The 21338-nt window shown below is 40.3% G+C and overlaps 2 protein-coding genes across 2 annotated transcripts; both read left to right on the top strand.

The window, feature by feature from the left end:
• Positions 1–1264: 1264 nt before the first annotated feature.
• On the top strand, positions 1265–15890 carry LOC111237298 (tumor necrosis factor receptor superfamily member 11A-like). Its single transcript, XM_022766342.1, has 10 exons — positions 1265–1587; positions 6613–6691; positions 7498–7623; positions 8147–8293; positions 8374–8464; positions 8849–8925; positions 9171–9272; positions 9574–9623; positions 9803–10751; positions 14223–15890. The coding sequence occupies exons 1-10, from the start codon at positions 1513–1515 to the stop codon at positions 14504–14506; spliced, it is 1980 nt and encodes a 659-aa protein (XP_022622063.1). The 5' UTR covers positions 1265–1512; the 3' UTR covers positions 14507–15890.
• A 1804-nt stretch (positions 15891–17694) lies between these two features.
• On the top strand, positions 17695–20955 carry LOC111237248 (retinol dehydrogenase 12-like). The gene is made up of 7 exons (XM_022766267.1): positions 17695–17708; positions 18165–18280; positions 18677–18832; positions 18968–19072; positions 19380–19589; positions 20108–20300; positions 20601–20955. The coding sequence occupies exons 1-7, from the start codon at positions 17695–17697 to the stop codon at positions 20701–20703; spliced, it is 897 nt and encodes a 298-aa protein (XP_022621988.1). The 3' UTR covers positions 20704–20955.
• Positions 20956–21338: the final 383 nt, after the last annotated feature.

Raw genomic sequence — 21338 nt, 5'->3', positions numbered from 1 at the left:
TCTCTTTGCTGCCTGTTAAATTTTTTTGTTAGGGGAGGACCTCAGTGTGAATGTTTGGGGTGCGTTCAGAGTCAAGCTGAGGTTTCTTATTGCTAAAACAGTCACATCTGGCTCTTAATTGCTACTGTGCAAGCTTCAGAGGCCCCACCACAAAACAGCTTCTCTCAGCATGTTTTTACAGGAAGAGGGCGAGAGGGAGGACAGAACCCATTACCTTCATTGGCTTAGTGTAAAACTTTCATTATTCTTCCACTTTCTCCGCTATTAAACTGCTTATGAGTTAAATATTCCTTTAAGCATCCACCTCTGCCAGTTGTGGTGATTATGAGACGATCAGCTGGTTTTTAGTCATACATTGTTATGGATACAGAGGATAAAGCTGAGGATTTATTTTTCTGAAATCTTCTGAAATCTGTAAAAAAAATTGGCTGTTCTTTTTTTTTTTTTTATCTTTTTCTCCTCTTCTCTCTCGTGCCGATCAACCCCTCTGTTTTGTCCATTTGGGTCCCACACATGCAATTTAATATTTGCATAACTGTCACCTTGAAGAGAACATGTTCTCCACTATCTCAAACCTTCCCTCTCTTGACTTGCCAAGGTAGGTTGGGTCAAATCTGCTATGCAAATTCAGAGGGAAATAAACCCAGTGGTTTTTTTTTCTCACTCTCTCTCTTCCATCAGAGAACAGATGCAGTATTTCCTGGTGCCACTATTCTTCTAAATAAATGACATTTGTAGACTGTAGATATAATCATAACAGTTCCAGGACCCCATGCTCCAGGAACTACAGTATGCTGAAGTCAGCCTACTTGCTTTCATTATGAATGGAACATGCAGGAAGTTAAATCTTTGAAAGTGACCACATGCTTTGCCTCTAGGTGTGTGGGGGTCATATCTGAATTCATCTCTGGCATGAGGTCATAGCTGCATTCGTTTGGCAATTCTCATGAGAAATGTTATGACCAACTCTTTCAGAAATAAGTTCTGCAGGCTGCACTGTCACATACAGAAACATTCAGTGACTTTTCTTTTTTTTTTTTTATTCCAGTGTGTTTAAAGGTTCATGTTACCATGATAATCTTACATGACTGAAAACAACTAAGTGCCACATACACACTCATTCAGAAAGAAAGAAAAAGATCAGTCCATGGAGCCAGGGGGGAGAGGGGGGGTGAACTTTTTTTCCTTTCATATGACAACGTGGGAGGAGTTCCCACCCTCCCTCAGTCATTCGCTCAGTTTTTTTACAAGCTGTTGCATGCAACCTTCTCCACAACGCGTGGGTGAAGGCAGAGAGGGAGATGAGAGGAGAGGAAAGGTGGGAACTGCAACTTCCCAACCGGGAATGAAGGCGCAAGAATGCCCTGTGAGACGCTTTGGAGGCTCCGCTACACAAGAAGTAATTAACTGTGAGGAAATCTGAAGAAGAATCGGACCTTGGTGCTCAGAGTCCTCTTCTTGGCTGAGGAAGAAAAAGTTTGTCTCAGAGGGAGTCTTCATTATCCAGCAGAGATGAGACTGACCTTCTCCACAAGTTGGATATTCCGAGGCTGGATAACGTGTGTACTCGTCACCTTTTACGCACAGGTAAAAACACACGTCTGCTACTAAAAAAGGGCTTTGAGGGAGTATACATGGCATGGAAAAGAGTTGATGGTTACTTTATGGTGTGCTGTCTCCTTTACACTACTTTTCAGAGGCTGTCAAATCTTATTCGAATGAGTGGCAATGCAAAATACTGCGAGTCATGATGATTTTTTCTTCAGTAGATGGACAAGGAGATGTGTAACAGTAAACCATGTATCAACACGTCAGATGATTTGTATGAACTGGTGAGAGGGGGTTGGGGATGAGGGGAGGGTTGAGTTTTTAAGCCGGGACACTGACTGGAAACAGTTGTGTTTGGGTCGAGTCCACCTCCCCAGTTCTCACCGCAAAAACGCCGCTGGCAGCTGGATGCTCCCCTCCCTCCACCAAACATTCTCTGCCGGTCCAGAGGGGACCGGCGCGGGCCAAGTGGCTCATCGGGAACCCCGTAAGCTCCGCCAGAGGAGAGGTTCTCAAAATGAGGCACAGGGACGAATAACTGTGCTACAGGGACCCCAGGAAAATAGCCACTAGTTTTTTTTGTTTTTTTTTATTGTCTACAAGTTACAAGAAACAAGCTACAAGAATGTGTTTGTTTTTATGTTTCGCTGTCACAATCACATATACCGTCAATTTTACAGGAAAAAAGTGAATGGCCAATTACATGATGTTGTCCATGTTGTTGTTTAGTCCAAGCAGCTAATTCTGTCCAGGTGGAGCAGTTTATAAGATGTGGTTGTGGTGGTGGGACTGCTGGGCACCAGTGATCTATCACTGCCTGTTTGTCTGTATTACTGTAAGCCAGCATCGTTATGACTTTGACTGGAACAGGCGCACTTTCTTCCCTGTTTTTCTTCTCTGCTTCCCCAAAATGTGTTGCAAGAGATGATGACTGTGGGGGGTGTTTGTGTGTGTGTGTGTGTGTGTCTTGGGGGGGGGGGGGGGGGGGTTCTTGCTTCTTATCCAAGCTGAGAGGTAATGGCACAGAAGAAATGTTAACCCAGTTCTTCAAGCAGTTGTAACAAGACTGAGCAAATAGAGAAATGATGCCTGGAAAACAAGTCAGTGTATGGAAAGAAGAAATATATTTTTCATCTAGGCTACATTTTAAGGTGATACTTCAAACCCTTGGCTTTGGTTAGGTGTCACCATTACTTACTCACATTATCCCCAATGAATTCCCCTCATTTTCTTGGTTTTCAACCACTTCATCCAATCCATTCCAAACGGTCTGTATGATTGAGCCATACAAAATTACTTCAAGATGTTCCCGAGCTTAAAAGTCGGTATATCTTGAATAGCTATGTTTTGGTGGATTAATTTCCTTGCCTACCCACATGGCTTCTGTACTTTTTATTAGCTAGCTTCACTACCCTTCCATGCATACATCCATTCATCTACCTCTCTTTCATCCACCATCAACAATCTCTCTCCACCTCTTTTCCTAATCAACAAAAAGCCTTCTTCACCTTAAGCATTATTTTCTTCTTCCTGTGTTTTTTCTCTAACCTCCCTTATATCCATCCATCCATCCATCCCTTTACACATGCACTATCACATTGATAGTAAGTGTTTTGTCTACCTTGGCTTGAGCAATAACACTACATTGCCTCAGGCCTGCAGATCCAAACTTGATTTAACTATTCAGACAACAGACATTCAACTGATTGGTAAAGCACGCAGCCATATAATGACAATAGAGCTTTGTGTGGAGAGAGGAATTATAATGGTCTTTAGTGTGTAACACACCCGGATTAAGCTCTGTCAAGTTCCCTTAAAACAATTAGTGCAGATTATAGTTGTCAAGGGACTTGTTTACAGCTTTTTGCAGTATCCCTTCTTCCCTGCTAAGCATAATCCTTCTGCTGAGTTCCTTTAAATTGTGATTATATATTTTTCTATTCAACCATGGCGGCTTTAACTCATCCTGCTCATTTTTGAGACCTTTTTTTATTCTAAAAGAGCCACTGCCAGTCACTTGATACCCATTTTTGTTTTCTGGGTAGCAAGAGAAACACAGCTAGTTTATAAAAAAGAGGTGCCACCAAATACGAACTGTTCATTATTATGATTATTATTATTATTAGGGTAATAATCCAAACAGTCTTTTAGAGGCTCATATGTTTTAAAAGTTTTGAAAGTATTTACAAGTATAAGATTTTCACACAAGTTAAAATCACAGTGGAACTTCAAAATGATTTATTTTATAGCCTTTCAAGAATTAACCTCAAGTTGGAACATTATACAATGATTCAATTGTTGTGCAATCTGCTTTTACAGCACCTTATCATGGATCACTGAAACCCCTAGAGGCCTAGAAGTCACACTTTGCTTCTTTAGGCCCGTTGCCAGTGGGTGCTGTGGCCGTTATGCAAATTCTCTCATACTCTGACAGCAAATGGAATGCATTTTGTGTTGTACACCTGTTTGATAGGATCGCACGACTGGTGATGGATTTTAAAAGATAAACAAAACACCCAGGAAGAGATGATGATGAAAAAGGGCAGTTCCTGAACAGCAGGAGCAGTTAATGCCCCTTTTGTCTTTTTTCTCCCTTCAAAGTTCAAAGCTGACCACTCTATCCATCCATTCGACTATTTTCCCCTCCACTCCCTCTCCTTTTTACTTCAGTTAGACACACATATTCACACATAACTGTATATGTGTGTACATATAGGGCCGATAAAGTTAGCTTTGAGGTTGGATGTTCTATCTTGACCGATGTAATAACCTATAATCATATGGGGTGGATCAGCTCTTTTCCTCTTACATATATATTTAGTGTGTCAAAACATACTGCCTCACATAACTGAGACCCAATGTTTAGATGGTGGCGGTAACAAAAACACAGTTCCCAGCATTCTTCTGGCTTCCTGTGCACTCTGGCTCAGTTGTGCGGATTAACCACCACTGTGTGTCTCCATCTATCTATCTATCTATCTATCTATCTATCTATCTATCTATCTATCTATCTATCTATCTATCTATCTATCTATCTATCCATCAGTCCATCCATCCACATGAACCTCTTAGCATGGGAACATTTCTTACTTCTGTCACTTCTGTCTGCTGCTGCACATGGTCCTCATTAGTGCTGCGGTCCGAGCTATGAGAGCTGTGCATCATTATTCCTCTGGTTAGATTATAAAACAAAGACTTGCTGATGTGCGCGAGGCTGAGTGGAGATAATTAAACGCTTGCCAGTGCTCATGTTGTGCTGTTTTTTGCCTGAGGCCGGGCAGACACAGAGTTAACAGATTTTAATGTGGAGGTGTGAGAACGAGGGGGAAAGAAATAACAAGGGAGACACAATGTTAGAGTTAGCACCCAATTCTTTTTAATTTAAACTGATATAAATGTATATCTTTAAATGTTCCACAATAATTGAGGGCTTCCTCCAGAATTTTATTGTTGTTAGAATCAATATAAACTACAGGAAATTTAAAATGTCAACTAAAGGAAAGTTGCCAGCTCTGTACAATTAAGTGATTCTCTGCTTTTAGTGTTAGTGGAAACTCCAGGATACATTACGCTCCTAAATGAAGAAATAATTACCAAAGGATATTTTCAGCAGTGCATAATAATGCATGATGTCCAATGTAATATTTAATTGCAGGATATGAAAGCTGTTTTTGCCACTGTTCTCAGTAAGAGTGCTCAATCAAGACTAGCTAATAGAAGCACAACACTCTGTGTATCTTTATAAAGCAGTTGTGAGTTACAGACACACAGATGCACCATGGGAAAGAAAAGAGATTTGATTTCAGTATGATGACAGGCAGCCAATTTCAAATGTTGCTGGTGTGGAGAGCAGGAGGATGGATTTGCACATTTCACTTCACTGGACCTCTGCAGTACCAGTGTTTCTTTACTGTGCAGATTACAGTATGAACGACTGAAACAGTATATCATTTCATGGGAAAAAGGAAGCTTTCAGAAGTGCTGAATGTGAAAAAAAGAAGGAGGTAGGCCTCAGGTCAGAGTGCAGTCTGGCCTATAGGTTGTATTTTTCTACATTTATATAGACACTGTGGTTTTGGCGTAGTTTCTGTCATAACAGCCAGATTCTCTAATTCAGCATTGTGGCGAGGATTTCACCAGCCCGTAATTTAGGGTGGCTGGTGGGTGTGTGCAGTATGCACTGTGAGAGTGTGTGAGCCTGCTTGGCTTACCTTTGTGGACTTTTTTGCTAAAGTTCTGAGATGTTTCAATGCAACAAGAGCTCCAGTAATCCACGCTAACGCTATAGCTCTGTTGAATGACAGCAGGAGATTCAGTATCATAGCAAATATGCAAATCTATTCTCATCATTTACATAATGGGCAAGTTGACCAATTAGACACTCTGTCAAAATTATGGTAATTATATCAGAATCAGGTTTATTGCCAAGGAATTTGCTTTGGTGTTTTCATGCATAACAATAAACATCGTAAGTACAAAAAATATAAAGAAAAATAAAGCAAGTACTGCATATTTAAATAGCCCATTAGTGAGGACTAGGAGAGTATAGCTGCAGCCAAGTGTTTATTAATTCCAAGCGACCTGGAGTTGATTGCATTTAATTCCAGTTGGTTCTCCTTATGTAATTGGGTACTATTGGGGTTTGGTTTGCTGGTTTGGAGGCCGTACAGTGCTGTGGTCAGGTGCTTCTGAGAGTGTGGAAAGAATTCCTGGCCATGTCTTGGAAATGTTAAAACCATCCTCTTCCTCTCATTACTCACCGCCATCTCAAAATATCACGTGTGGATTTGAAAGATGAACCAAAGAAGGAGCCATCTCTCTCCTTTAGTTGCAAAGCGTGGCATCCATTGAGGACAACTGTGAAGCAGTGATGGAAAATTTATGTTTTTGATCAATCAAATCACTATATAATATGGTAATCTTTATGAGATCATACTTCTCATGGAAATTGTTAATTGTTCTTTTCTTTAAATATATGTTGTAAAAGTGTATATGACTGTTTTAGAACACAGAGAATAACAACAAAATAACAGAAAAGTAATTTTATGTCTTCTTATTTTTTAGGATGCAGTCTCCAAATCTCTGCAGTGTGATGAAAAACATTACTTAAAAGGCCCCAGATGCTGCAAGAAGTGTGAACCAGGTAATAATGCACACACACACACACACACACACACACACACACACACACACACACAAACACACGCACATCCTTGTTTTACTATATTTGACCCATCATTGACATAATAAGTGTCCTTAGCCATCACAACTGAATGCCCATACCCTAACCTGAATATAATTTAAAACTGAACCCTAAAACCAAGTCTTGCCCCTCAAACAGACATTTAAATTTGCTGTTGGACCCCTAAAATGTAGTAAAACAAGTCCATACACACACACAGAGGGAACAAAGGGAACAAAGTGAAAGACAAGGAACTAGTTTCAGCATAGTACGTATGTGGTTTAGTCAATGGAAGCAGCATTACATGAAAATAGATCTTCATTCACAAAGATTCTAAGTTTAAAAAAAAGGAAGGATCTTTAAAAACAGAACATTTGGCTAAAAATGGCTCTTCTCTCTCTCTCTCTCTCTCTCTCTCTCTCTCTCTCTCTCTCTCTCTCTCTCTCTCTCTCTCTCTCACACACACACACACATACACACACCCACACATACACTCTCTCCCTCTCTCTCTCTCTCTCTCTCTCTCTCTCTCTCTCTGTCACACACACACACACACACTCTCTCTCTCTCTCTCTCTCTCTCGCTCTGTCTCACACACACACCCACACACACACACAATTTACATTGATCCGCTAGTACCCTCTACTTAAAAATGGGATAAAGGCTGTAATTTGATCAATTTCCTTCTCCTCTTCCATTAAGTTTTTAGTGGTCATCGTTGAATTCATCTGTCTCCCCCCCCCACCCCCCCACCCCCACCCCATTAGGCTCCCGTGTGTTCTCTGACTGCAATGATTCCCACCAGACTATATGTTTGAAATGTAGTCGTAGTGAATACCAGCCGGGCTGGACTGATGAGAAGCGCTGTCTCCAGCAGAAGTTCTGTGACCCAGGTCAGTACTAAAATCTTGAATACAAATGCATAAAATTTAATAATAAAAGTTGACCCCTGTTTACTTGCATTGGAGTACAGGAACCCAACCTTTTGATATAAAGATCCAGTAGGCTGTCACAACACTACACAACTATTGCCTCAGGTTGAACCACCTTTGAGAGTCTCAACAAAACTAAGCTGCCAAGGCATCTGTTGTGGTGCTGTTGTATTGATTTTAGAGTTGTCTTTTGATGTCTTTTGATGAGAAAATGTTCCAGTGTATAATTATGATGAAGAGACCTTAAAATAGTATAAAAAGTATAGGTTGTTCTCGGGGAAAGTGTCTCAAAATGTGAAAATGAAATTGCATTAATTTGCGTCATTATCAGAATTATCTCTGATTCTTTGTAACAAAACCAGTTCCAAACTGTACAAAAGCAGCAACACAGATTCAGCCTGTGGAGTGAGGTTTTAGATGCAACACACATTATTACCCCTGTCAAGGGGAACTTTGCGCTAAAACGTTCCCCTCTGACTTCCAGTTAAGGGTTTTATGGAGACGACTGAAAACCTTGTGTCAGAGGAGCTGTGTCGCTGCCGTCCCCACCTCCAATGCTTTCCCATCAACTGTGAGTACTGTGAGAAGATACCCACCTGCAATGCTGGATATGGACTCGAGGTGGATCTTGGTGAGACACGAACACAAAACACACTTCATTCATATCCAGCACCTAGAGATATACTATACGATATATGTTGTTCATTTCAGCATCTACTAATGGAAGGAAGATCTGTGTTCCATGTAAGAAAGGTTTCTACTCTGCTGACAATGATGGCGAACAATGCAAACAATGGACTAAGTAAGTGCATGCACACACACACAAGCGCAGACACGCACAGACACACACACACACAATTTTTAGCCTGGAATGTTTTTAAGGGAAAATGCATCTGGGTATCTCCTCAACACCAGCCAGCTGCTATGACTAATCTGCTCACCGCTTCCTCTGGAACCCTGGACCAGACACCAGCTTCCACTGCTGGCCGGATCTGTGATGATGATGAAGATGATGTTGATGATGGAGTGAGAGAAGGAAAAGGAGAATATATTTTTATTTCATCTCTCTCTCCCACTCCCTCTCTCTCTCCATCATCATGGTGGCACACTGTATCGGAAAAAGAAATGTCAGCATGTAGGTATTCCTCCTTACTCAGTGTTTTTGTGTTTTCATCTTCTCTCCCAGTTGTAAGGCTGAGGGCAGGAGGGAGACACATCCAGGCAGTGCTCAGGCCGATGCAGTGTGTGGACCACCTGTTTCAGGTAAGACAAGGACACGTTCAATGCACACTGTCTAAATACAAATACAATTTAATGCATATTTAGCATCTGCTCAAATGAAAGTAATAAAAGAGATTAGGCCTGCTACTTAAAGTGTAAAAATGGACAAAAATGGAGAAAAAAAAGATAAAATCTCATGTCTGATTTATTGTATAGCAGACATCTTGACTGACTGTACATGTAGAGTACAAAAGTGAACTCTGAACTTATCTTTCTTGCATGTGCAGCTCCCTCCTGGGTCATTGTTTCAGTTCTGTCAGTCATCACTGTTCTGTGTCTCCTCATCCTGCTCCTCTTCTGCTACAAAGACAAACTGAAGTTACTCTCTGGTAAGTTACAGGCCTGTACGAATCTTGAAGTTCTCCTTCAGATAGATGTTTTATTATTGTTCTATTCAATGATAAAACATTTATTTAGAGGAGAGTTTATGAGAGTTTATTTCAAAGAAAACATTAGTTCAAAACAGACATGTATGCATGAACATTGCACAATATGAACTATTGATGTTATAGTTTAAACTGGTCCTCAAATTATCATTGAGCATGTTCAACAGGGGCTTTGCCAAACATCTGCACCAGAAATCATTAAGATTCCTTCATTCAGTATTAAAGTACAATATGTTGTTTCTAGTAAATCTGCGATCCTGTGTTCAGAATCTGAAGAGGACGAGGATACAGCAGGTAGAGTGGAATTTCAGTTGAAAAGTAATGGAAACATATAGAAACCAAGTTTGATTTAATTTAATATTTGTTTAAATCAATCAATGCAGAACTTAAGTGTCTTACTACTGCGTATAAAGGATTTGGGAAATCATATCATTTTTTTTACAATGCTTCTTTATTTGTTTCATTTCTTATAGGAGACCCTGGCCCCTCTTTACCATAGTGGGGGTCCCAAGTGTACACCATGTGAGACGACCAAACTCATCTGCCCAGCACCAAACAACCCCACAGATGAGTCCCCATGCACGACCCCATCCACTTCTGTTCCTGATGTCAAGGTCTCACTGCCATTCACAGGGGAAGTGAGAGAGAAAGAAGGAACCAACAGGAAGACACTGACGGAGGATCAGAGTGAGGGGTCTGGAGAACCAGAGGAGGTCTCAGAAGAGGAGGAGGTTGTGAGTGTGTCTCCACTTTTGGCAGGTTCTTGTATGTGTGTCATTCCCGTTCATGAACCTCTAGAAGTAGGGGAGAATGAGGACTGTAGCCAGGCTGTCAGCCCTGGGACTCCTGGAACCTGCTCGTGTGGAGGGCTAGATGGAGAGAGGGATGGAGATGAGAGTGGGAGAGAAGAGAAGAGTGAGAGCGTAAGGGCAATCAGTGGTGGAGAAAAGACTGAAGGAACTCATGAAAAGATGGTTTTGTGCAAGAGTGAAACAGGTGCTGCATCTCTTGTGTCTCATTCTCCTCCACTCCTCCACACCTCCTCTGTAGTCCCTCCATCCAGTCCACTTCCTGAACTCTGCCTGCCATTGTCTCAGGCTGTGGTGTCATCGGAGTTCAAACCTTACCTGACTGACAGGTCACTAGTAAAACAGGAGGAATTATACAGACTGGCAAGCATGGACCCCACCTCAACAGAGAATAGTACAACCTCTGTTATGACCTCTGTCATTCCCTTGATGACTCCCTCAACTGTTGGAGATCTCTACCTGGACAAGTCCCCTGTGGCTTCTAGCCAGGAGCAAAGCCAGGGACTTTCCTGGGAGGACAGTAGTGGAAACAAGCTCTCCTCTGGGGAGACAGAACTGGAGTGCTCACCTGAGAGCCTCCACAGTCAACTGGCTGAACCAACTCTTACCTCAGGTAGGTAAAAATCAAAACTGCAGAATTTAAATCAGCAGAAATGGAAGCCCATTACTGCCAGACAAAGAAATATATAAATGAACATTAGGGATAATAAAGATAAAAATACTCAACTTCCATATTGGTAAGACAAAATGAGAGTTTCTAAGTCAACATTATGATTTTCATAAAAAAAAAAAAAAAAAAAAAAAAAAAAAAAAAAAAAAAAAAAAAAAAAAAAAAAAAAAACACAGGGTGCAGTTTTTAGTCAAAATTTTGTTTATTAATATAATATTATATAATATTTCACTTAATATCTTAACTTATCTCAAAATTATGACTCAGTATTTCAAATTAAAAATCCAAGTCTGATCTCATAATTATGAGATCATTATTTACAATTACCAAATCAAAAGTAGTATTACGATTAGAATTTTTGTTTTTATAACATAACTTACATAATATAATATATAACTTAAATTTCAACTTTTAACATATTTTTCCATGGCAGAAATGGGCTTCTATATACATGTAGCTGTGTGTAGATTCCCAGAAAGTCAGGCAGTTTTTTGTTTGACTTGGGGCAAAAGAAAGATGCTATAGCCACTCAACAATGTCAATGAAAACTGTATGCACAGTGGTTGTGCACTATTTGGATAATGTCTCATTACAAAGACTGTGTGTCCACAGTTGTGTTTGCCAGGTGGATTCTGTGTTCTTTGTTTGTGTGGGCAGTCACCACTGTATTGCCACAGGGTCATACCCATACATGATTTGATATACTACATAACAGTGTTCCCTTTCCGCAGAGGAGGTGGGACCAGCCACCAAGAATAACAGAATAAAATATATGTTGGTTTTAATGGAAAGTTTTACCGTCACATGGTTGAACTTGTATTGTTCTCACAGAGTCCTTTAGATGCTGCCAAGGCAAAAAATATCCGGGAAACATATTTATGTATTGTGCCTCAGCCACCGAGTGGTTATGGCTTGTTATAAAAGCAGTATTATCAGAACAGTCTGATCGGGACAGTGGTTAGCTCAAACTGGGGTATCATTAGGTGAACATGCTGAACACAACTTATAACAGGGGATTGGTTTCAGCAGAAGAATGAGAAGTTTGTGTGTTTCCAAGAAATATGTTTTATTAAAGCCAGTATTGATAGTCGAACCCTGAATTTTGGGAGACCACACAGGAAGCAGAAATAATATATGTGCGTGCCTGATGAGCAAGTGAACCACCAGAACCGCACACACTAACATACAGTGTTAAGTGTGTGTGAGTGTGCATCAGTGTGAACTATGCCATCTACAAAGCTCCTGTTTACCCAGAGTTCCATAGGGTTGCGCAAAATGACCGCAGCTTTAATTGAAGCAAGATGTGTGCAGCTTGAGTAATACTTTTATAAGCCTGCCCACCCAACAAAAACACACTTACACACACACATACACACACACACACAAACTTGTGAAGACTTTTTTGGACCCTCACTGACGACTGGGTACTTTAATTACATGTTTGCTGGCTTTAAATGATCACCATTTCCCATCATGCAGTAATGGCAGCTGATTAAATGGGCTTCCCGCTCATGCCATTTAAAGGTTAAGTAAGGGTCAGAGGCTTCACCTGCCCATCTAAAACATGGACACAACCAGAAGCTGCGCATTATACAACATCATCCTGGTGGCTCCACCAGTTTAATTTTTAAAAGATAACTGCCTTTGTTCAAGGGCACCTTAACTGTGCAAATTTATGCTGTAGATCAAAAGTAAACTGGCAGATGAGCAGGGAAAATGGGCAAGATTTTGAAGACAACTGTTCTCTCGGAGATTGAACAGGAGAGGGGTTATACTAAGGTTCAATTTGATCCCTGTCTGAAAAACTGTATTGCTAGAATTCTTGGTTATCCAGAAAAATCAGCTTGGTATTAAGAAAGGATAAACAGAAGGACCCAAGCAAATTCCATAGAGCTTTGTTTTCAAAGTTGTGGTGGAATGACATAGTTTTAAGCTAGACCTCTCAGACTGGTATTCCGGGAAAGGCTCTCAGATGGGGAACACAGAGACACACTCTCTGTGAGTGTGTGATTGTGTTTGTCTGTCTTTGCAACTTTGTAGAGCTTTGTGTGCTTTTAAGTACATGTGTATGTGTAGGTGCAAAAGTGTTTGCTAGAACCTGTTTGCTTACATTACTGCAATTATGTGTGTATATGTGTGTGTGTGCACATATGTGTGAATAATTGAGACTGAGCTGTGAGTCATGGAGGGTCGGCTTGTTCTGTTGGCTGGAAAGTCAGACAGGCGGCTGGATAAAATAGGAACCAGAGGCTTAATGTGGTGAAAGATGGCTTACAAAACAAAAAGGCACAGTTTATTTCGTAATTCACCTGGTTGGCTCCAATCCACATGTGAACAGTACATGGACGTCAGTACAACAGTACAAGTTTGTACAAATGATTTTGAGGCAGGAATCACATTGTAAAGACAAGGTGACACAACAGTTACAGTTCTTTTTTGGAAAAACATTGGACAGAGAAAAGGTTAGAAAGAGTTGAACAGCCCTTTTTTTTTTTTTATTTTATTCAGCCATGTCCGTAAAACCATAAACCCTTGATAAATGGCTTGTTTTCAGTGGTCTTGAGTTTCTCACACAAAAAGTGCTGGACACTCTGAAACAAATATGGCAAAAAGGATATGATATGGCATTCTATGTAGCTGTGGCCTGTCTGTGGTTATTCTGCATGGTCATTACACCCACTGTCCATTTGTCATCCGAGGTTAGCAAAAGATTTAGTCCCTTCTTCACATATGTCATGAATAGGGGAAGCTCTGTCCAACTGTGTGTAAAAGTGGAATCGGAAGGCAGTGTCTTACACAACCATACCATATATATTCATATTTCTACACATTTCCCGATTAGAGACTATCTTTTGATCTGAACACACCCGTCAACATGTTGACATTCCAACACATGAGTACTCAGTTGTCATTATTACATTATCAAGATGAGCACTCAGTACTCCACTCCCACCTTTCTTTGAACTCAGCCGTCATTTTGATCTCAGCTGCACACCTGTAAAGTTTTGTGACTGTATCTTGCACAGTTGTGATGCTATCACTGTAAAAATCTGTCTACTGACATATAAACACCTGTCAAAGTACTCAGAACAACCTCTTGGTAGTTCCTGCTTCAGTAGGTGTTGCCGGGACTACATTTTACCTTGATGAAACACACAAGGTGAAAACACTGTCACTGTATTTGCCATTTTCTATATAAGCGAGGGAAAGGTTGAACATATACCTGCAAACCAAGGTTTTTTTCACTTTGAAGCAAAAAGTGTAGGTACTTTAAGAAAAAATGAAGGTGTCAGACAAATACCCCTAAATAGCTCCATTTCTCACCCTTTTATCACAGCTAATGTGTCTTGTGTTTCTGTGTTTTCAGCTCCTCACAATCTCCCTTTTTTCTCCCTTCCACATTTGTCTGTTCAGGTCAGGTGTCGGGGAACCACAACACGACCTTCATCTCCAGCGGTCAGGTGATGAACTTCAGCGGTGACGTCATTGTTGTCTATGTCAGCCAGACGTCTGTTGGCAGTGATGGGGCAGGGCAGGATGATGCCTTTGGAAGCCCCGTCCAGGAAGAGGCCAACGAGACAGCTCCATTTTTCCAGAGGAGCCTGAGGTCACAAGGGGATTCCGTTTCCCACATCACATTGCAAGACGAGACACTGCCAGTCCAAGAAGTGATGGAGGAGCGGCCACTGGGAAAGTGATAACTCAATAACTATCAGATGGACAGTGCGGAAATGATCTCTGGACACTCCTGTTGGTTACATCGACTTATATTACATTACCATTTGTCCAACCAGACAAGCTTTTAATATAAGAGTTAGGAAAAAAAAAGTCTTTCATTTAAAATGAAGCTGATCAGTCAGTTGACTGAGGAAGCAACTTTTAGCAATGTGAAGCTATCAGTCTGTGCCCATCTCATTTCTTTGGAGAGCAATCTAGAAAAACTCATCCCATTTCATACATTAGTCACTGAATGTTGCCTCAGGCATCTTTAATGTGCCTTTTTTCAGTTTACAATGGAAAGCTGAAGGCTTTTTCAAATGGAAACTCCCTTCATTCCAGACAGTGATGGGGAATTTTGTTGGGAATTGGATGTGGAACTAGAGTTCAGACTGGAAGAACGTCATGTTTTTATGGTTGTATGGAAATTGCACCTGGGTCTTGATACAAAGGAGTTTCTACATTTCCCATTCCCACCTTTCATGATTTGAATAGCCCAGGTTAAATTCTGTAGACTTCCAGGTTTTAACAATTCTAAATTTGACATTTGGATGATTTCAACAGTTTTCTTACATAACAAATTATCCACCATGTGGAAATAATTGTCTTTGCTCTCACAAAATCATGCCATGGAAGTAAATATTTTTATGGAGGAAAATTCAATCTACTCGGTACATTAAGATCTGGCAGAGTAGAATCAAACTTTGGAAAAGAAAAAAAAAAGATGAATTTTAAGCATTTCACTTGCCTTTTTTCTGGTTTGCAGGGTCTAACAAAGCTATTTTACAGTAAAGAGACACATCCAGTTTTGGTACAATGCTTGTTTATCCTGTATGTAGACTTTTTTATTCTCTTCTTATTGCACCACAGGTGCGGTTTGTGTCTAAGAAAAAAATGCTGTGCATTTGATAAGCTATTTTATTACCAGTTTGATTTGTTTCATTATGTTTTAATGTGCAAGCCTTAATGAAGAAAAGTAAAACGTCAGCTTGTTTATAATATTTTGTTTTAAATAATTTTTCAAAGTAATATTTCAGAAGATTCATCTGTGTGATCAATGTTTGTATATATTTCAAAAGAAAAAAAGCATGATGTATTTGTGAAATAAGAATGAATATTCCCTTTGTGCTTCCTCTCATTTGATTTGTGGTGTGGATGTGTGAAGTCAAGTGGAGCTATTAACAGCTGGTTAAACGCACACATTCTAGGAAAGGGACTGTTCGATTTAATAGCTCGTCATATGTATGCAGCTTTACAATGATTATGTACATATCAATCAAACTTATTGAAATGAATGACTGAAAGGATATTTTGATTGAAATTAAATATGTTTTGCATCTAATCCTTTCAGGGATGGCTGCCATCCTGCCCTCTGTGGTTTCTCTCTGTCAACTTTCCTATTCTGGGATCACTAAATTACAATGAAAAAGTCATTTATCTCCTCAAGATGATCTGTAATCTTTGTGAAGCAATGCTAATTACACATGTGGCAAGGCCTCTTTGTCTTTGTCCCTGTGTTGACAGACAGACAGACAGGCAGCCTTTCATCAGGCCTGGGGATGGTGAGCAGCTGTGAGGAGAAACTAATCTAGAAGTCAGACCAGCTAGCGTCACAGAAAGACCACATGAGAAGAGCTGGCAGCACTCATTTAGACCTGGTTTGGGTCAGCAAGAGTATGTTTATATATATATGTGTGTGTGTGTGTGTGTGTGTGTGTGTGTGTGTGTGTGTGTGTGTGTGTGTGTGTGAGTGTGTGCGTGTGCATTTTGTCTAAGCTTATTTTATGGTTGTTTGTGAAAACAGGAAGTTATGACTAGCTTTCACATGGTTTACATGAGATCTGGCTGGCCAGGCAACACAGAACCTGATTGTAGGTTTAAATGATTTCAGCTTTTTTTTCAGCTCTGCATGTGTGTGAAAACAGCCTCTCATTTGACTGAAAATATGTATGAAGTCATAAACCACTGCATGTTGCTACAGTCCACCCCCCCACCCCACCCCAGTGGTAACTGCATATTAGGACAAAAAAAAAAAAAAAGACGACGCATCTCTATTAAAGAAAAGACAAGGCTCTGTTTTTTTATATTTTCATAAGCAGGTCCTAAATTTACCAGATATAGGAAACCATTCTTGAATGATGGTCCAGGTTCAGCTCTCATACTCTGGCCCTCTGTGGGATCAAGTAAAGTGACCATGTAGTTCAGTAATTAGGATAACAGCCTCAAACAAAGGTAGGTGATAAGTTAGACCTTCCTGTGGAAAGCACCAGGAACTCCATAGCGGTGAAATGCTGAAATTACAGTCGCCTCACCTGTGGCTCCAGGTTTTGAATTTCAGGACCACTGTAGCCAAGACTGGTTACTTTTCACAAATGGTGATTTTTCATTTAGCAAACACAGTTTCTAGTTTCCTCACAGATCATGATTTTGCTTAGAAGACGTGATGCGCTTCCTTTGAACATGATGAATTGCCTCAGATCAAACCATCAAAAAGTAGATTAGTTAATTTGACTAAGCAACACGTGAACCAACAGATACAAATTTAAAAAGATGCTTTCAGGTTCATCAGTTACTTAGCACTGAGGTGAAAGTGTTTTTAATATTCATACATAACAATTTGTAATTTGTAATTCTTTTACATGTAATTAAGTATTTTACTATAATGGCATTGCTACTTTAACGCAAGTAAAACTTCAGAATATTTCCCTTACCGCGGACGGACACCATGGATACTTGAAAAAGTAATTTTTGGGAAGAAAACTGAGGAAAATATAAATGCCATCAGAGCAATCTGCTGTGTTTAGTCTGCTGAGTCGATGGTCAAACTTGGTTTTGTTGTAAATACAAAAAGTTCCCTGTTACTTAGACTTATTGAAACACTGCAGCACATGTCATGTGATTGCTTACCCTGAAACATTTTGAAATTTTGCCATAATTGATTAGTACATGACACACTATCAACAGAAGGGGGTTTATATCTAATGATGACTTCCCACTGCACTCTAAACCATTTTATGGGCAAATAAAGCTGTGATTCTTTCTCTCCCTCTCTCCCTCTCTCTCTCATTTTTGTCCTCAGTTTCATTTCTCTGGACTTGAGTCTTGAGACAGCATCAGAGTCTTGAAAGTTCAGGAGGGATATTGGAATTTTATATCATCAACTACAGAAATGCAAGCAATCAGGTGAGAAACTTCTTAAAGGATATCATCACCAGAAAAAAGATGAGATAAAAGTAGAATTTTCTCTCTTAAAAAATGTTTTTTTTTTTTAGTAATGCATTGCATAACGCAGTAATATGCATTGCAGTCATATATGTTATTTCAGGACTAGATACCAGATGTAAGCCAAATAGAATTCACAATTCGCAATTTCAGCTTGAGTATAAGATGGGTGGATATTGTTTTTTCAAGTCAGTTAAGACAGAAACTGAAATGTCAAGTAAACCTCATGCTCCTTGTAATACTGTAAGGTTAAACTGACATGTCACATAAACAAGGTTTTTTATTCTCTTCACTCCTTTTATAAAGTTCTGTTTCATTCTGGTGACAGTAAAAATGGACTGTCCACCCTCATGTTTGGTGTCAAGATCCACTTTAGTACTGCTTGAATCATTTATACCTTCATATCTCGTTCCTCAGGTCTCTGTTTGTCCCAAACTGGTCTTCGGACGTGTGTCTGGAGGGAAAGACGGCTATAGTAACTGGGGCTAACACTGGAATTGGAAAAGAGACAGCTAAAGACCTGGCCAGCAGAGGCAAGCAAACAGAGCAGCACATTCAAAGACAGAATAATGAGTACCATGATGACTTAAACTCTTAGTATTACTGAAATATTCCTTTTTGTGTGTGTGTGTGACTCAGAGTACCTGTGTGGAAAACATTTTAAGCCTAACAAGTTCATACAAGAATAACAAATATAAAGAGGTGGCTCAAGTATTAAACTGTTTAGTGTAATGAGATCAGTAATGGTATTAATAAAAGACAGCTAAAAACATATGAGAGCAGACAGTAGTGCCATATGGGCCGAGAGATAAACACTTAGACAAAGATAAATGTTTAAAAGTAAGCGCAGCATCGCCTTACCTTGATCAGATTTCAACATGCATGTACATGCAAACACACTCATCACTGAGAGATATTAATCTCTGTAGGTGCGAGGGTGATTTTGGCATGCAGAAGCATGGCAAGAGGAGAGCAAGCTGCTCGTGACATCTTGAGGGAGGTGAAGGGAGCCAAGGTAGTCGCCAGGCAACTGGATCTGGCCGACACCAAATCGATCTGCCTGTTCGCTGAGAATATCTACAACAGTGGGTGGCACATACACACACACACACACACACACACACACACACACACACACACACACGTAAACTCCAGAATACAGTGTAAAATGTTTACTGTAATTGGACTGTGATGTGTGTAACAAATATTATGTTTTCCAGCTGAAAAAGCTCTTCACTACCTGATCAACAATGCAGGTGTGGCTATTTGCCCTTATGCTACGACAGTGGATGGATATGAGATGCAGTTTGGAGTCAATCACTTGGGTAGGAGATGAAAATATTGCTTGTCCTTGTATTAAGTTAAAGGCAGGGATGTCACAAGGAATTATGGGGGCCTCTTATTGAAAAATGTACTGAAATCTTTATATGCCCATACCAGTGGTTCCTCACTACTTTTCACTCTAGAAATGAAGCTTTAGCATGCATCAATTGAACAAATGATCGACCCGTTCATTTTGGTGTCTGTTCTCATCACAGTTGAGTCAATAAAGCCTTTTTGTACTTCTTTTAAAGTTGCTTATAAATCTATTTCTTCACAGTTTTTATTTTTCAAACACTTTTCTCCCTGTAGGTCATTTCTTCCTGACCTTCCTGCTACTGGACTTGCTGAAGCACTCAGCCCCATCCCGGGTTATCAACCTGTCATCGGCAGCTCATGCTCTGGGCAAGATCCAGTTTGATGACCTGAGCGGTGAGAAAAACTATCACCCTGTCAGGGCCTACGCACAGAGCAAGCTGGCCAACGTCCTGTTCACCAGAGAGCTGGCCAAGAGGACTGAGGGTAGGGGATGTGTATGTGACAGAAAGAGAGGATTATGTATGTTTGTCTTTATGTCTCTTTCTGTGCCTCTCTGTCTCTTTCGCTGTGCATAAAAAATGGATCTGCATCTCTTGCCAGTGTGAGAGTCTCATGCTTCAACCACAATCGCTCTGGGCAAGAAACAGAGCATGGAGAAACATGTTTGTAGAAAACACAGTCATTTTGAAGAATTAATTATCACTTAACCTGCCACACTCTTTCAGTCTCATTACTAATCTAAAGAAATCTATAGAGATAAGTACGATTTTTGTAAATGATTAGAGTTATTGTATCATGGATTCTGGTATTGAGCTGATATATTTCACTGTACGTGCCTACATCGTGTAATTTGTGTTTGACTACTGGTATACTTTCTTTATTCCAGACTGACCAAAATAATGTAGTGCGACAGAAAAAGCGTGTATGTTTTGAGAAACTGGCATCTACATTAACACATTTTAAAATGAGCCCTGTTCCCACATCCACCCCTTTCCCTCCAGTCCTAGGTGTGACAGCTTACGCGGTGGACCCTGGAGTGGTGAACACTGAAATAACCCGGCACATAAAGCGCCCTCTCGTGGATCTAGCCAACTTATTCAGTTCGCTGATGAGGACGCCAGCAGAAGGAGCCTACACCACTCTCTACTGCACCGTCACTCCTGAGCACCAGCTGCTCAATGGAGGATACTACAAGTCAGTTTGAAATGCTATTGAAGTCACAACAATACATAGATCAATTCATTCAAATTAGCCGAACCATGCTACTTAACAAACCGCCTGTGAAATAACAGATATTAGGCAGCATCATTTGACATTCACTGTCAAGGTAAATCCATGTAGACCATCATTCATCATTCATTTACCTCATTAATTCCATACCAATCACAACAGAAGAGGATTAGATAAAGAGAAACAGGCTGTTTTAAAACTTGAAGAGAATTAAATGATAAATGCGCAAAGGACTTAATAACTCAGTTTTTCCTTTCCTTTCAGGGACTGCGCCAGTGCACAGAGCTGCAGGGCAGGTCGGGATGAAGGCACTGCCTTGAAGTTGTGGGCTGTGAGCTGCCACCTGCTGGGCATCCGCTGGAGATAAACTACCAGACATCTCCCCGCACACTATAAATCAATATTTATGAGCACATCGATAACCTCAATACAACAAATATGGTGATGCTTGATTTACTGAATGCTGAAAATGTGACGTGTGTGTGTGACAGGCAAAGTGTGTGTAAGTAGACAAGCAGGAAACCAGAATGGGCTAAACCTGCTCATTATAAAAGAGTTTGAGTGGTAAAACTCAAGGGTCATGAAGGCTGCCATGAAGAAGGGTTGGAGAAGAAAATGATCATAGCTACTGCTAATAAAAAAAATATCACTGATGTTCCAAACTGCTTTTCTTTTCTTTCATTGATTCCAGTGCACAGGTAATTTTGGAAATTCTCATGACTGGGATAGGCACGGTTGTCAAATTTGTCTGGGGAGAACCGCAATTTTGCAATATTATCATTAGAAGCAAGGTGATTATATTACATCTTAATTAACCATTAGCCTACTACTGCTGCTGGTAATGGACCCTTCTTTTCCAGTAGCTAAAAGTTAAAGCATTTGTCTGTGGGCTCTGTTTTTATATTTGCACATTATATCTGACGCCCTGTGGGGAAAGAAAAAAACTCTCCTGTGTCGAGTTCATATAAGTTGATCCTCTCAGACAGCAGGAGGCGGCAGGAG

Source organism: Seriola dumerili, unplaced genomic scaffold (assembly GCF_002260705.1).
Source record: "Seriola dumerili isolate Sdu_G_001 unplaced genomic scaffold, Sdu_1.0 BDQW01000822.1, whole genome shotgun sequence".
Taxonomy (NCBI): domain Eukaryota; kingdom Metazoa; phylum Chordata; class Actinopteri; order Carangiformes; family Carangidae; genus Seriola; species Seriola dumerili.
Note: the sequence above shows the minus strand (reverse complement) of the source record. Positions and strands in the feature narration are given on the sequence as shown.